The following is an 18421-nucleotide window of genomic DNA, read 5'->3' as shown; positions in this document are numbered from 1 at the left end:
GTTATAACAAAGGTTGATTTACAGGAATTTGCAAACTTGACATTAAGTGCAGTATGTTATATCAGACAAGAGATATGTCCTTTTAAGACGGATTACCCATATGCACTTGCTTTAGCTTAACAATAAATATAGATACGTACGTGGATTATTTTCTTGGTACTGGCAGTGAGATCCTCGAACAACAACATTACGAGACCTCCAAGTAAATTCTTGTATATAAGGGCAGTAATCTGCTAGTGCCACGGATCCACCAAAATAGCCTTCTTTGCCTCTATCAACATATGGGATTTCATCAAAGTTCTGCAATATTACAAAACATATCTATAAGTACTCATTCTAATTAGAGCACCATCATGTAGAAAGTTCTCATGAAAAACAGAAAAATGAAATGCTTGTGACTCCAAATGTGCTATCTAGCATCAGATAGAAGGAAAAATACTGATAAATTCAAGCTTGTTCTTCATTTTTGCAAAAAGGTTATTTACAAAAAATTGGATTATAATATCTACTGGAATTTTTCAATGCATCAATATGAAACATGGTTGTTAAGAGTGCTGCAGGGAGAAGATTTCACTCAAGTGACAAATAGTTCACACAGACGATGCTAAATAGCATACGGAATTGAGAGCTTCTTCACATGAGCAAATAATGTTCAAACAGGCAAAACTTGAAGCCCTACATGTATAAGCGTAACTTGTCTGAGGTAATGGGGCCTCAAATATGGATCATGAAGTTGTGTCGTACTTTCTACGCATCACAGTAGATTTTGTCATCACTCCAAAAGCACAAGAAACAGAAAAAACACAACTGTCATGTTCGGCATTGCCTGGATTTTTTGGGATAATGCCGAACATCGTGCTTGCCATTAACCTTTATAAAAATTGTTAAAAATTGACAAATGAAGTAATTGACCCCGTTCTTCAGCCAAATTTTTACTGTAGGAAGGCTTCTTGGTAGCAGGTCTCTTCATTTTTAACTTCATATAATTTGTAAATTTTCCTTTTCGATAGTTGTAAGTCTAATATAGATGCAAGACACTATGATTCTGATTTGTTTCTTGGAATTGTACAGAGAAAGTCAATTTTAAATTATAAGCTAACATGCTAAGGTAAAGCTGAACACCTGATCACCATTTCCCCTTTCTGCACTTTGTTCTTTTCATTATCACTAGGGTGACCAGACGTTTTCTTTTATCCGGACATGTCCTCATTTTTAGGTGTCTGTCCGGCATCTGGGCAGATCTTTTAGAAATCCGTAACTGTCCTTTTTTTTTTTTTTTTTTTTTGGAAAGAGTATACAGCATCGGCCATAGTGAATGTGCTGCACAGAGAATGTATCCGTGCATAAGGATCATCATTTGTCATCTAAAGCATATTACTTAAAGCACGTTAAATATTTGAGCAATGCTCACTGAACATCTGGGAGCTAATCTACCATCACTTTATCCAAACATATCATCAGTATTATAAGAGATTATACTATCATACAGTCTCTGCATTTCTGTTACGAGTCATATGTACGCGATACAGAAACGCGTAGTGAGAATTTTATTTATTGAGTAATATTTACTTTTATGAAATTCCGAAGCAAAAGTGTAAATTCAACAATGAAAGCAAGAAAATGTTAAGGTAAAGATGGAGAAACTAACATGAGGCAGGGTGTAAAGTAGTCAGTCACTCTCCCCTGTTGATTAAAGAGTGACAGAAATGTTCACGTCAATGAAATTATATTTCTTGTCCCAACCTAAACTACATGAAATATTAATTCAGTTTTGGAAAAGGTTAAACGAAAGAAAAAAAATCCTGTCCCGATCCCAAACAGTCAGGATTCCAAATGGACATTTTAAAAAGTGATAAATTCTTGATGTTTTCTGCATTGTAAGTTCCTGAAACTTCTCGGAATTTATTTTCTTATTTCAGAAATGTAAGAAAAAAAAAGCGATCATTGAGTTTTGAACATTTTCCGTCCCGAAATTGCAAATTTTTCCCGTCCCGAACGCAGGGTTTGAAAACTTTTCCCGTGGCGGTCCCATCCCGACCAAAAAGTTTCTGACCGGCACAGCCTAGGGTTCAAAATGGGAATTTGCTCAAAACAGAACGCTTTACTTTCGTTATCATGCTGTTGTCTGTTTTTTATCTCCGATTACGACAGTGATGAGACGGAACGGTAAAGGTTCCAGATATTCATGAAACCAGAATGCAGTTTCGGTAAGCTCGGGTCCATTTCGGGGCCTGACAGCCTTCCCCCCCTTTCCACCTCTGTCGGGTAAACTAGGGTTAAGAGCAATAATTGCAAATGTGGTGTGATTTTTTTTGCGGTGTCCTCCTTTTTCGCCATGCACAGTCCTCTTTTTGGAATGTATATGTCTGGTCACCCTACATTATCACCACACGTGCTGCATATAATATAGGATCATTCCAGTATATTTGAAAATTGCCTGAATAAATGTACAATTTACAAGATCAAATAACATAAATAAATAATATAACATTCTCCATTGAAAAAAACAATCTTTGTCCACTGGCTTCGATGTCTCACATAATAACGATGCTGCTACTTAATGCATTGTCAGTGACAGACGTTAGGTGGTGGAACCAATTGGATCACTCATATCAAGGAAGCAAAGCAGAAAACCTGGTGTTGGCCATTACCTCTGTGTTTGGGATTACCCAGGTTTCCCCTATAATTTCAAGAATTGTCACAGTAAGTATATATATATAATAATATATTTTTTTTGGAATCTCATCATACTTGGAAGGGTATTGGCAGTTCATCAGCATGCTCCACCAGATTGCAAAGTGCAACTGAGTTCCTGTCTTCTGTACATTCTGTCTCCAGTGGATCACGTTTCACTTTGTTGCAAAATGGGTGGATTGATTCTTGCCTGTAAAGACATGCAAAAATACAAGTTAAATAAGTGCTAGTGCAAATGAAAATTTTAAATGTACAATTACTTCAGAAGCCATCCTAAGTTCAGATTAAAAAGGTGCAACAATGCTCAATCTATAATTTGTATCCCTAAGCATATTGGAATCTAATAATATCAAATATTTCAAGCAATTCCATTATACACACTTATTTCCTTTGAAACTTTACTTGAATATTGCACGATAATATAATTTTATAGTACTCGATTCCATTGTGCATGCTGTGTATATAAAAAATAACATACACTGTAAGTGGAAAATAAATTGTAGGAGTTTCCTGTATAATAATGATCACAAAGTTATGTTTATTAGGACACAATGATTTTTAAGTACATGAATGGCACAGCTTATATTAACATAACAACAAAATTTTAAGTGTTGTTTTTGTAATGTTTCTTACTTTCATCTAAAGTATTATGAAAAAAAATAGAACTATGAAATCAAACTAGAGTAATAAATTAACCCTACAGAGAAATATGCCAAAGATTAAAATGCACACATGGATATAAAAATGAACTACTCACAATTAATATGTAACATAAATGAAAAAATAATTTATATAACCATTAAAAAATTATTGACTTAATATGTATGAATATGACAATAGTGACAAAAACTGTCATATGATACTTTAGATAATACGAGGCGAGGGTTGGGGCACAAGTCACAACAAGTATTTGATTTTGCTAGAATGCGGGACTGACATGAAAATCCGAAATATATATGGAAGGGGGCAGTGTATGGTAATGTGAAATGGAACAATGCAGATCATGTGTAGAAGGCATAGGATAGAGAAGAACGCACAATATCCTTAAAGATAGCATCATGCCACATGTGTTTACAAGTCAGAAAGCATACAAACTATACAGGAACAAAAGAAGCGCATACTACGGTAGGACACTATTCCCCACAGTTTTCACTAGCTCCAGTTGCATTCTGGGCATTCTCCACCAAAGAACGGCTATTTTGATACATGGACTTGTTCACACAGTGCGACAGTGGTTGACTCAACAATGAATTACCACTGCCCAGTACAATACCCGTTCACATCCTACAAGTCCTAGATTTTCTGAGACATATGATCAGATTATGGTTCCACAGTTTAACTTTGAAAAAAAAATATAATGGTTGTCATGACTTTTACCCCAGCCCTTGTATAATATGAGCCTCAGTTTTTCATAAATAATGAAAAAGTCACTTGTGAAAGTACTTGAAGCAATTCAATATGGCCGAATATTTGGTACTTTAGACTACTGAAACTACAGGGAAAAACAATTACTTGCCATTTTACTTCCTATTTACAGGTACTTGCAATGTTAAGTTTTCAAATCTTGAATATCCCTGTCATCAAGTACAGTCTGCACTTGAGCCAAAGGAAAAGATTGATTTTCCATTGTAGAATTTTTGGAGAACAAAATATTAAAATGCATGAGGTGACCATGCAGTTACTAGTTACTGAAAACTTAAAGAAAAAAATTAAAATGTAATAAAAAACTGAAAACACTGAACAATGACCAATATACAGCATGTTTATAAATGAATGGTGTGGTTATAAAAATTAATAATAAATCTATTTATTACCTTACACGGGTAAAACCTACACCATAAGCAGTGGCAACTGTCCACGTTTCTGATCCATTATTCACAATCCTTCAATATGCGCACCATTGGTCACACGACACACATCGACGCGGTAATCAAATTCATTCCATACTTGCTGTAGTTCATCCACTGTGATGGTTTGCAGTGCATTAGTTATCCGTTCACAAACTTCCTCCAGGGACACGGGCATTGGCGGTACATAAACTTTGTCTTTAACAAACCCCCAAAGAAAGAAATCGCATGGTGTTAAATCCGGCGAACGGGGTGGCCAGGGTAGAAGGTTGGTGTCTTCTTTTGCAGCACGTCCAATCCAGCGATGGTGAAGAACACGATTAAGAACCTCTCTCACATTCCTGTGAAAATGGGGCGGAGCACCGTCAAGTTGCAAAATGTAATCATCGTAATTGGTGTTAAGCTGGGGTAAAAACCAGGTTTTCAGCATGTCTAGAAATGATTCACCGGTGACTGTTGCTTCTTCGAAGAAAAATGGGCCGTGCACTTGCTCCCGGGAAACCGCACAGAAAACGTTCACTTTTGGAGAGTCACGCTGATGCTCTATCTGGGTATGTGGTTTCTCGCTTCCCCAGATACGGATATTGTGTTTGTTCACCTTGCCACTTACATGGAAAGTGGCCTCATCACTGAAGATGAGTCTTTCTACAAAACCATCTTCTTCTTCCATTTTCAACTGCATCTCTTCATAGAATTCATGCCTTTTAACTTTGTCTGTTGGTTTAAGAGCCTGCACTATTCGCAGTTTGTACGGTTTAAAACATAGTCGCTTACGCAACACCTTCCACACCGTATTCTTCGGCAAGTCCAATTCCCTGCTTGCTTTATTCAGTGACTTCCGAGGACTTCGCTGAAACGCTTGGTGCACTCTTTCAACGTTTTCATCGGACACACGAGGTCGACCAGAACTCTTCCCTTTACACAAGCATCCAGTTTCCACGAACTGTCGGTACCACTGATTTATGTTATTCTTGTGTGGTGGGTCTTTCCTAAACCGTGCACGAAACTCACGTTGCACTGTTACCACAGATCTGGACACCTCAAAACGGAGCACACGGAAAGCCTTTTCCTGTGGCGACGCCATCTCGGAACTAACGCTCGCTGCGGAAACTGACTAACTCGAAATTGACGATGCGGCCCCGCAGCAAGCATGACAAGCAAACAGCAGGTAGAGCATCAAAAACTTGGACAGTTGACACTGCTTACGGTGTAGGTTTTACCCATGTAAGGTAATAAATAGCTTTATTATTAATTTTTATAACCACACCATTCATTTATAAACATGCTGTACCAAACAGGATAAAAAATGCAATAATAGTTCAAAATAAAAACAATTTTTTGTTCAAAGTTCTAAAGAAAGATTACTTTTCATAACCTTTCAGGCTCTGATTATAAGGTAAAGGATTATGCTGAATGCTGAATAGCAACTATGTTTTCTTCACAATACAAAGCATTCTGGTTGTAACTACTGGTAAAGTGAAGCATGTAGATTTTTAAAAAATAGCAAGTAGAGCTACTCATTACTTTTCTTGAAAACAAAAATCTACTACATTAACTGTGCACTCCTTTGGTGTCATAAAGAGATTACAGTTGATAGGTTTCAAAGCAGGTACTCTGCTGGATGCCCAGGATGAAGTAAAAAATGTCAGATGAGAAAGTGCATTGGTAGCCAAGCACATTAACTGGCCAACTTTTGATCTCACCAGCAAAGCTCGCACATTTGACTCCCAGACCGGGCATGGATGCTTCTAGTGACTGTCCATTCATCAATTTAACCATCACTCAGCTTCATCATTATGATTAACCAAAAGTGTAATGTATCAATTATTGCATTAGCACAGCAAAGCTGAAATCTCTTTCACCACCCTATACATGAAGCAGAACACCCCTCTCAACTCTTCATTGGTATATGTGATTCAGAATAACACGGTTGGCATGTGTGTGAGCATGGTGTTCACATATGAATTTCATTGTTTTTTTCCATTCATCCAGGAGCGGCACCACGAGGGCACCATGCTTGCAAACCCCATTCAATACTCCTTTCTCAAAACACCTCTTCAACCAAAAACACTAACATGCTATGACATGTCATTATTGCTGCACATTGTGTTATTTTCTTTTTCAAATAGAAAAACTTCAGGTTGTAGAGCAAGTTTTTCCTTTTATTCAACGGCACACAAATTGAACACTCAGCATTGTCCTGCAGAACGTATTTAACATTTGATCAATAACTGAACTTTGTACCTCAATTAGTTGTATTGCAAATGTTCAAATCAAAAAGTGTTTTTAAAGGCAAAGATTATTTTATTTTGTAATCCACTACATACATATAGCACCACTCTTAAAAATTGCATGTTTGGCATGATTTAGTAACAACAATAACCCATGCTCGACAGCCTACCTCCCGACTGCCAGTCTCCCTCCCACAATCCTACCTAGAGGTGTGGAGATCTTCAACTGGTAATGGGGTGCCGTGGAGTCCACGTGAACCCTCAGCTGTTATAGGATATATCAGAGACCAGGTTACTCTACTCTCTCGTAGATTCCAAATTTCTTCACGATGGTGGTTTGCTACCGGTCCTATACACAGGACGAAAACCTAGACACTCAAACCCATGCCGTCCCTCAGAGTCCAAAGCACAGTGCCTTAGACCACATGGCCATGGAGGACGATTTAATAATAATCACAATGTTTATCCACCCTGTATGCGATCATGGCTCCACCCTTGCTCTTATCTGGTTCACACGCTCAGAACAAAAGAAATTGTTTTCTATAGTGTCCAGTTGCCAGAAGATCACATAATTCATAGCAGACCACAAACGCAGTGGTAGTTTTTTTTTTGTGATGGACTGTAGTTCAATAAGATGGTAATGTGTATCTGAATGTTTACACTCTATGACCACTATCTTGGAGCGTAAGATGTAGTATATGCCATCAACGTCATATGACATCCAGATGTCCAGAAAGGGAGGGAGGGGGAGGGGTCACGGTCTGACTTGGAAAATGAATGTCAACATAAAGTTATATATTTCAGACGTATAATTTTGTTTCAGTCTGTAATTTATGTCAATTATTATAAGAGCGTTGCAGGAACATGATAACTTCAAATTGATCCTCTCTCGGGAAAAATTCACCGGGTATTCATGTTCTTCATTAGCCCCCTTGAACAAGCTGTTCCTTCCAAATTTCTAAACACATTGTTGTGCTAAATGAAGAAAGTCACTACTTTTCTTCAGTTTCATTGGCACATAATCATAGATGCCTACTAAAAGTTAATTGGTCTTTGATGTAGTGGCTAAAGGCTGCATGCATGTTTCAAGTTTGCTTTACTTTCAACATCGCACCCCCTAAATTTCTTTCCACATCCCTTCAGCACCCCTAGATGCTTAATCCTGGTGCCATCGCTGCATATTAAAAATAGTTCATAAATGTATAGATCACTTAGAATTTAAAATTTGTTTTATTTATTATAGAACAACAAAATGATGTATTGCAATATTACTGATTACATATTATGAGAAAAATTATCGACGGAAACATAACAATTTATTTTTAATTTGGAATTTACTTTTGATGGTAACTAATTTGCACATCATTAGAAATAATTCCATAATTTATTACTTGATGACGAGAATGATGTACATTCTACCTTGCAGTTTCATAACACCCAATATGTTGAGGAGAAAGGACAAGTAAATTAGGTTCATCTTCATAGGGAGACTGATATGTGTTGCTATCATGACCACTGTTTAATGTTCCTCAACATCCCTGAGAATCAAACACTCTGCCCAGGGTTTTCTCTTTTCTCATTGGTTGGTTCAGCAAACAATATCAGATTTCAAAGTTAATTTAGCAAGAAATACTAGCAGTATTCAGTGAATGGAGACAAAATTACTGAAGAATCGAAACAGAAAATAGTGAAACAAAACAAAGTCAATGGGCACAGAAATTTTGAAGAAAATGGTTATGTTGTTTGTGAATGTGTGTGTGGTGCTCGCAAAAGAAGACTGTCATAAAAATAGCAGGTTTATACAGATTGAGAGCAGTGCTACCAGCAACAACAGATATTGTATGGCCACGGACAACAGATGACAACTACACAAAACCAGAAAGTGATACCATATTCACACCTGCAAAACACACGATTATATCCCACGGTGAGCACCATATACCAGTGAAGTGCTAAATCATTTTTATCTGCAAGTGAAATACTTTTCCGGTAGTAAAAAAATAAAGTAGTAAGAGTTTTCAGCAGGATGCCCTGTGCATTTATCACAACAATAAACTAAATTTTTTTAAAAAATAAACATTACCTTTTAGTCTTAATGTCCATCCATTCCTTGCAACTCTTCATGGAGAAGTCACAGCCGAGCTTCCGACCCCAGTTCAAAGATTGAGCCATGCTGTAATTCGCCTTGTACCATCCCGTGTCTTCCATTAATGCTAAAGTGATCCGAGAGTACACTGGATTTTGTGTGTGAGTCCCTGTCATTGCTTCATTCTGCCAAGAAATCAAAACATGCAGAGTACGATCTATTGGTTTTTCTCACAACGCAAATGGTAGTTAACAGTCACCATTAAAACTGATGTGATACAAGTGCACCAGTATCGGTTGATATCGTCTGTATTGGTTTCAGAAAGTATGGTTCGATTTTAATCGCTGTTAACTTACTAAGGCTTTTCTGGAATCCACAATCCCACAAGGTATGAAAAATTTTGACTAGTCCAAATAGCCTGGGAATAATGTAACTGAGAAACTTTTAATAATTCTGAACTAAAATTATACTCATTTTGTTATTTTTCTTATTTTACATTGCTTGCAAATTTGCCCAATTGTAGAAATGAAGATGAATGATAATTAGATTAAATTTATGAATGGACAGTGTAATGACCCTGAGTTGGCCATTACCTTGTTGAGTTATATTATAATTTAACGAATATTAATATATAATATATAATAAGCCATTATACAGAGTATCCGAAAAGTCACGCAACCTGGTGTTTACGACCGTATAACGGAATAGCGAAACGGAATGAGAAGAAACGCTTTCTGCCAAGAGAATGCCCTGTATATTGGGAAAATTTAGAGAGACAAACATATGTAAGAACATGCATATTTTAATAACAAATAAGCAAAGTGTTGCCAAAGGCGGAAAAAAAATATTTGCAAATCGTGTATATTGATGCACGGAACTCACTGAGGTAAATTATTGCAACATTTCACAATACCAACGAACAATTTGGATGGCCATCTAATGAATTTGACAGAAAAAGAACTTTGACGAAGTTTCAAAAACATTGCACAAGGGAATAAATGGGCTGTTCCAAAAATCGATGTTTTCACAATATTACGAGGGACACTGGCAACACTGTTGGTGTCACGTGTCACTAACAGACGTGTTTCACCTCAGGCTATCACACTAAGGCACTTTTAACGACAAAGGTGAAAGTTGGTTATTCTCGAACATATGCAATAAATTACATACACCTTGCAACCCTGAAATGTGGGTATCACTACAAATTAAAGCAAATGTTCGAAGTGTCCACCATTTTCTTGGATACATAAGTTGGTTCGCTTGATCATGTTCTCAGATATCTTATTGAGTGTTGCAGCACCGATATTATCAATTTCCTGTGTAATGTTTCGTTTCAGCTCCTCCAATGTTCTGGGTCTCCTTTGGTATACTTTCTCCTTTAAGTAACCCCACAGAAAAAATCTGCAGATGATAAATCGGGCGAGCGACTGGGCCATAAATCCTTGGATATTAGACGATCACCAAAAAATTCTCTCAGCATACGAAGAGATTCATTAGATGTATGGCAAGTTGCTCCATCTTGTTGTAGCCAAACATCACGTTCGTCTTCTTCCAGGAGAGCAACGAATTGCATTACGAGATCCCCGTACACAGTGGTATCCACTGTTGTCTCTAAAAATAACGGTCCCACAATACAACGTCGCGATATTCCACACCATACACCGATTTTCGGAGAGCGCAAGGGTAGTTCATGCAACTGATGTGGGTTTTCTGTCTCCCAATGACTGGAATTTTGGCTGTTGACATACCCATCCAATTGAAACCACATTTCAGGGTTGCAAGGTGTATGTAATTTATTGCATATGTTCGAGAACAACCAACTTTCTCCTTTGTCGATAAAAGTGCCTTAGTGTGATAGCCTGAGGTGAAACACGTCTGTTAGTGACACGTGACACCAACAGTGTTGCCAGTGTCCCTCGTAATATTGTGAAAACATCGATTTTTGGAACAGCCCATTTATTCCCTTGTGCAATGTTTTTGAAACTTCGTCAAAGTTCTTTTTCTGTCAAATTCATTAGATGGCCATCCAAATTGTTCGTTGGTATTGTGAAATGTTGCAATAATTTACCTCAGTGAGTTCCGTGCATCAATATACACGATTTGCAAATATTTTTTTTCCGCCTTTGGCAACACTTTGCTTATTTGTTATTAAAATATGCATGTTCTTACATATGTTTGTCTCTCTAAATTTTCCCAATATACAGGGCATTCTCTTGGCAGAAAGCGTTTCTTCTCATTCCGTTTCGCTATTCCGTTATACGGTCGTAAACACCGGGTTGCGTGACTTTTCGGACACTCTGTATAGTATCTCATGTTTATTATAGTTTTACTTATCTTACAGTTAATAATTCATATATAAGTTCATAAATATTATATTAATGCCTTCAGCCAATTTTCCAATATGGCCACCTTTATAATCGTTAACTTTATGCACCGATATATCTAGAAGTATAAATAGTGGCAAGTTTAAGCATGTTTTATATACACAATACCAATAGTTTGATTTGCTTTCAAACGTTCTAGAGATTGGCGTAAGTTTTATTTCAATCAGTTTAGTGAAGCCTAAGTTATTCATTTTTAAGTTAAATTTCTCACATTTATTTGTAGTTTCATGTTTTTGGTAGACACCATTCTTTCCTCTTATTATATCGAAAGCCATTGTTGATTTGTTTAAATTTTTGTGGAATATAAGATCACGCATTGCCGTTTGCATTGTTGCCATAACATCAAAATTCACTGTGTCAGATGAATGTACATTTTCAATATATTACTGTTCAAACATATACATTATTTGTATCCACTTTCTGGTATTCAAAATTCATAGTCGCTGGTACCACTGAGTCAGTGGAGAGGTGTAACCATTTTCCAGAGAGCTGTTAGCAGTTTTTCTGTGGGATTTTCAGAAGCAAGAGGTGCTTTCCGTAGGGGGAAATTACGCTTACAAATCTCACGTTGTAAATGATTGAAATTATTTAATTTTTATTTTGTATTATGCAATATACATGCGTGAGTGATTCTAATAAACCCTAATAGAAGATATTGCATTTTTTTCATTCTAAAAGTCTAATACTTGTGGAATACCAGGATCGGGAGAACAACAACGAGGACCTCAATGGACTTCACAAATGGATAAAAGGGGAGGGAATGCAGCATGCTCTGCTGAGCTAGTAAGGTAAGTTTTACCAGTAAGTGCAGTGCTACGAGGGTGTAACAACAGTAACAGAGGAGCATTTAGCACATGGTGCTGATCACATCATCTCCACTACGACTGAGATCAAGAATGTGATGGGAATACATCCATGCACATAGGATAGTTTTACCTTTATATTTTGTTTTTATGTTTTTGCATGAAAAAATCAAATGCTGTAGTTCCATTTTATTAAAAAATTAACACCATTTTTTGCAAATTTGAATTAGATACCAGTGTGGCAATTATGATTAGTTAGTTCTATTTTTTTTAAAAATTGTTTATATTTTGGTGATTTCCTTTTACCACATGGTGGGGGTTGGGGAGGGAGCACCAACAGTGTGCTGAAGAGGGCTATAATCTGCCCAAAATCAGGCTGGGCCACTGTCAAAATGTAATACGAAAATTTCACAATAATTAAAAATGGAAGTATACAGATGAATATGCATTTTTTCTTTAAAGATGTGGTCAACCTAAAATCTTTGACAGCCACCCTGTGGCTCACCCACACCAAAAAGTCTGGCACGACCTATGTTTTTTTTATTTAGAATATTTCTATTAGCATTTTGTACACATAAAAAATTATGCCTCACTTCCTTAGTTTAGTTTAGCAGTCATTTCAGTTTACCTTTCTTTTTGACCAGCCGTATCGACTGCCTTCCCCAAACATATCCTGTGTTCAAGGACTACCTACATATGACCGCATAATACACTACACTACCCTGAAGATTGAGACAGAATGAGTGTCTGAAAGGTTGGTATTTATATTAGGGTGGATCAAATGAAAACGAAACAGGGGCCACAGAATGAAATCAACAAGGTTTATTTTAAACGTAATCTCCAAAGTTACACAAGCACTTGTCCCAATGTTTCACCAAGTGGTGAATGCCTTGCTCATAGAACTCCTTTGGCTGAGTTCGGAACCAGTTGTGAACATTGTCCATGACTTCATTATCCGAGTGGAAGCACCAACCCTTCAATGCCTTTTTTCAATAGACCAAAGATATGAAAGTTGCATGGCGATAGATCAGGGCTATGCGGTGGGTGTTCCAACAATGTCCACCCAAACGTTGCCGATGTGTTTTGTAACAGCTGACATATGTGGCCGTGCGTTTTCATGCAGCAAAACCACTCCAGAGGAAAACAGGCCAGGCCGTTTGGCCTTGATTGCTGCATGCAAATGGTGGAGGGTACTGCAGTAACAAGCAGCATGGTCCAGGAACTCAAGGAAAAGGGGTTCTTTATGATTGAAAAACATGTCAGCATCACGTTGCTCTTCTTTGCTGGCAAACATTCCACCGCTGCAGGTGATGCACTGACTGACTGCCTGCTTGCCTTCTTGGAGGATACTGCTGCCCGACCACCTACACATATTACATGATCACGTGCAACTATCTAGGGTGAGTCCATTATGCAGTAGGGATTTCCTTCCTTACCTGCCGCTCTACCTCTACACAGGGTTGTCACCACACGCATACATAACTATAACCCAATACATCCACTGTTCCGTTTTCATTTGATCCACCCTCATATGTTTAAAAAAAGCCAGTACACTGGTTAAAAGTCCAAACACTGATCAGCTACAAGGTAAAACTGTTTCTGTAACTGAGTAAAGTGCATTAAAAGCAACAGTATCACAAGCATATCTTCAAGCCATTTACTCTATTAGAACTTCTGATATAAAGCTTGAAATAGTTTGTGCTTTAATTGAATGATCTTAGATGATGCACATGCAACGTGGTCATAATGTCTTTCCCTGATAAAGAAAATTAAGAGCATGTAAACTACAATAATTTAGAACAAGCAATAAATAATGTAACAATGGAAGTATTTTTACTCCTTTAGAGTGCTCTGAATTATGTTTTGTGGCAATGGCATCAGTACTACCAAAAATTGCAATTGTGAGAGAGACAGTGCAGTGTATACTGTGGTTTCATGAAACCCAATCACCAGTTACAGTGCAGTAATAGTTTCAGACACAGTATGGACGAAAGGTGCCTGATGTTAACAGCAGAAAAGTATGGTATACAAACTATGAGCTCCTACGAACCATGCTAAAGTTGTTTGTGAGTATCTGGATAGCAATTTTTTTTATTTTATTTAAAATATAAATTATAACTATGACCAAACACAAACAAAAGCATTTCGGTCAGTTTAAAGATATCCAAAGTGGTGGATTGAGAGCAGTGTTCCAATACTTTGGCCACCCAGGTCACCTGTTAAATACCACTGGACATCCTGATGTAGGGTTATGTTAAGGACACCCAGACATACCTTACTGATATCACACCAATAAAGACAACAATGAAGGAACAACCACTGAAGGCATCTACACAGATACCTTTTTTGGAAATAATGATTGCAGTGCCACAAACATGGTTCACAGATAGAAACACTGTATAGGAATAAAAAGTTGCATAATTACATTATGTATTGTCATAGTTTGCATGTTTCTAGCTCTAATAGTTTTCATGCTACAGATTTTCTTTATCAGGGGAATGACTTTCTGGCCATGACCAAACAAAAGTAAAAGCATTTTGTTCAGTTTAAAGATATCTCCAAAACACATGAAAATTTGGCCAATACTGGCATGGCAGTTACCGACTATAAAATGTTTGTTTCTCTGTCATCACTCCTATTTTCAATACATAGAGGAGTTATATAGTGGAAAATACCTCAAACACTCTCTTCTCCCAATGTGTGAGAGCAGTTCCCTCCTCTCCTTGATCTTCAAGTTCTGCTCCTTCAAGACGTGAACAGCCAAAGTGTTTACGCACTTCCTCCACCACACGAGGTGTCACCACAACCTGAATCTTCCGATTAACAAATCCTCCTCTGACAACCCAATTTTTCCTTGTAACTTCACGGATCACTTTATCACTCCACTGTCTGGTTTGCAACCTAGAAATACAAGAAGACATCACACCTCCATTCTTACTTAAAGAGTCCTGGGTTCAATTCCTGGTGCACAGTGTTACACATATTACACAATGGTTCGTAACCCACTTTGAACAGTAAGTTCAGTCCCAATTATCCTATATGAGTTTCAAGCGGACAGTAAAGAAAATAAATCTTCATTTTTGGATTTACAGCATAACAGTTTTCCTATTTTTTCAGCAATGATAAAACGATATTCTTCATTTCTTTACTTTGCAATCCCCTCCCATGCATAAGACAGCACTATGAAAGGATTTTTAATGGTAATTGGCAAGTTTTGTGGTCACAATACATCAACATCAGAATTGAGAAATAGTATCCATAATAGTGGTGTGCAGTTCATAATTTTTTACATTTATCATTAATGTAACATTAAAAAAAATGCAAGCCAACATTAAGAATAAAGATCTTGCTAAGATCATTTGTTACTTTAACCACTGTTACAGGCAATAATTATAGCTTGAATATTTCCTACAAACCCCACACAATATTTTCTTCACCATTACTAATTATAAACCTAATATATTTAAATGTGTTTTTTAATAATTATTGCTGCTTGTTCAGAGAAAATGGTAACTTGTCCATGTGTGACGATTTTTGTAGGTATGTCATACATGTAAATTGGAACATTCAGCATGAAAGAATATTTAATACAGATGTGTGTTGCTATGGTATCTTCAGTTGTTTTTGATAAATTAAACATTGTAAAGATTTGACAAAAAAATCCCTGTAGTCCACTTTTCCTTCAGGCTGGGTTGGATCTTTCATTGTCTCCAGCAGAAACCTTACTAAAAAAATGTTCATTTTGAAGGTGCACTCTCATATTGTACATTCTAAAATTATTATATCATTTTAGAAAAAAAGTAGGGATGGACATATGAAATTTTGGCTGATACCAATCCGATATAAAATTCCAAATGGTTTATTGTCCTCCTTTATAAATGCATGTTATTGCAAAAGAAGCTGCATATTTAGACATTTACTTTAAATGTGTTCATATCCATAAAAATTGTAACGAAATGGCACAATATTGCATTAAATTGTAAGATATTTGTAGATATACATATGAACAATAAAATTATTTGTAACTTTACCAATAAATTGATACATCGATATGCCTATACTGGCTGATACGGATAGAGTACCGATTAATCTGTCCCATCCCTAGAAAAAAGTAATTACTGGAGACAGACATATAATCCAGTGGAACCTTCAAGACTGGAGTCTGTAACTTTTACATTATAAATTCTGATATTCAACAACAGAAGGGGTGAAGACCAAAAACTCTGTCTAGGCTTCAAAGCAGAAGCTGCATGTAAACAACAACAAAAATTTGGTTACATTATAGCTTCCAATCACCAATGTCAAGGTTTACATGCAAGTCAGACCAGGGTTGGTTCAAACGTATTGCAGGATGAATGTTATTATTGCTTTTCTCAAAACAATGTCCAAATTAACTCCTCCCCTTCCCCTGCTGCCTATGCCCAACAACAGAACCATGGACCAGATGCATTTAACGAAAGCACACTACCACTAGATTCATATCTTCTGTATCGTTTAGCACTTACTTTTCATTCAATAATGGCTTCCCATTGTCTGCTCTTGGGGTCAAAGGATTACCATCTTTGTCCCTGTAAAATGCGTAAAGGCTCACTGAAAACCCTAAAGCATGTAAGATTTCATGTTTAACTGTGGACAGCAAGATTTCCAATTCTTGCGGTTTTGTGCTAATACTCTGAGGACACAGGTTAGCGTGGCCAGCAATTGGTCTGAAAAAGAAAACAACAGAGACAACTATACTAAGGTGCAGACAACGTTGAACATACAAAATGAAAATGAGATTTAAAAAAAATGCAGGAGACACATTTTAAATTAGAACCTTGTAATTCAGTAATTTTTTGCCTGTAGTGATTTATGACAGTTTATTTGGATTTCTTAAGTGTTGTTTACAGAATAATCTTGAAACTCACTGTAGCCGGGGCCGGATTAAGGTGGGTGCTATTGATGCTGCAGCATTAGGCCCATTCCTGAAATAGGCCCAGATGAAAACAGACGAGAATTTTCCGAAAGCTGAAGTTTTCTTTTGCTATATTAACCTGAACATAAATCTTAGAATGAAATTTGGAGCCCCAATTTCGGACGCCTAGACACAGCATTACTTATTATACAGTTACTATAATTTTTCCGCTGTGACTAAACCATAATGTCGTTGTGTTTATTGTTCACCGAAGATTTCAAGCATCAGGCCCAATTTCGTCTTACTCCGGCCCTGATTTGTAGCTTGTCATAATAATGAGAATTATCAAGAGTTCTAATCACAAATCACTGCTGTATATATTTAGTAAAAGAAAGATTTAATTTTTTTTTATGATATGTTTTTAAAAATCCATTCTGACTTAAAAAAAAAAGGACATATAGTAAGAAAACGAAGGACCATATTAGAACACACACTAATGAAATCTCTACCTCAACCAGTGGTGTGCGATGACATTTTCCATTGGGGAAGCAGATCCCGAAAAATTAAGAAAACCAAGAATTCAGTGCTTCTACATGATACGTTATACTGAAAAAATGAGCACTCTACCTGATACTATTTCTTTAACGTCTCTAAGGGGAAAGATGAATGTCCTGGTGCAGTTGTTCATTTTTTTTAAAATTTCAATTGATCTGTTGTCAAACGTATTTAATGCAATAGACAATCACAGATGATTGAAACAATTTTCAAGATTTTCACACATTGCAATATTCACAAATCCACTTTTGTACCATAGTACATAGTAAACAATGCCAACAATAATATTTTTGAAGCAAACAAATAGAAATTTACCCGCTCGAAAAACAATAACTTTGCATCTTGCAAAGTGCTTGAAAAAACTGTAACCGTGGCCAGGAAGTTCTACCAACTCTATTTGGCAGATATGTCCATGTACGTGTTAGCTGTCTTAATAGACCGGATGCTCTGAAATGTTTCTCCTCACAGAATATGTCATCCGCATGTCAACAATCATATTTGTGTCTTTCCCCTGTGTTTTGAAACTTTATATTTATGAATATAAATTTTAACTAGCTTTGTGGATATGCTACATTGCTGACAGTATACAGTACACTTGGAAACTTAATCGTGCAGTTCGCAGCACTGAGGACATCAACAGACTGAACTGATGGCACTCTGGCTTTCTTTCAGCCCTCACAGATTGGAAAACAAAATTCCCCTCCATATAACGTACCCTCCCATTGGATCCTTCAAGGTCATCTGTTGATTTTTTTGGGCCCTTGGTGGTGTTGCTCAGTGATGTGTTGCAGATGTTTTGTCAACACATCACGAGAGGGTGTTCATGGCCCCATATTGGAAAAGGACGAACCTCAAAGGCTTGCAGGTTGATTCTGTTAAGCAACACGGAAGAAATAATGAAAAACCAAAAGTTAAAGAAGTAAATTT

The 18421-nt window shown here is 36.9% G+C and overlaps 1 protein-coding gene across 1 annotated transcript in view; it reads right to left on the bottom strand.

The window, feature by feature from the left end:
* Positions 1-18421, bottom strand: part of Invadolysin (leishmanolysin-like peptidase, invadolysin) — a 241179-nt gene that overhangs the window by 29171 nt on the left and 193587 nt on the right. Inside the window, exons 7-11 of the mRNA XM_083141170.1 lie at positions 16551-16751; positions 14721-14946; positions 8856-9043; positions 2752-2884; positions 141-300 (exon numbers count right to left, since the gene is read on the bottom strand). Of these exons, the coding sequence (XP_082997296.1) occupies positions 141-300; positions 2752-2884; positions 8856-9043; positions 14721-14946; positions 16551-16751 (908 nt within the window). The remainder of the gene's footprint in view (positions 1-140; positions 301-2751; positions 2885-8855; positions 9044-14720; positions 14947-16550; positions 16752-18421) is intronic.

The sequence above is a fragment of the Lepisma saccharinum genome, chromosome 1, assembly GCF_977018435.1.
Source record: "Lepisma saccharinum chromosome 1, izLepSacc3.1, whole genome shotgun sequence".
Classification (NCBI taxonomy): Eukaryota; Metazoa; Arthropoda; class Insecta; order Zygentoma; family Lepismatidae; genus Lepisma; species Lepisma saccharinum.
The sequence above is the reverse complement of the archived record's forward strand: the minus strand, read 5'-3'. Positions and strand labels throughout refer to the sequence as shown.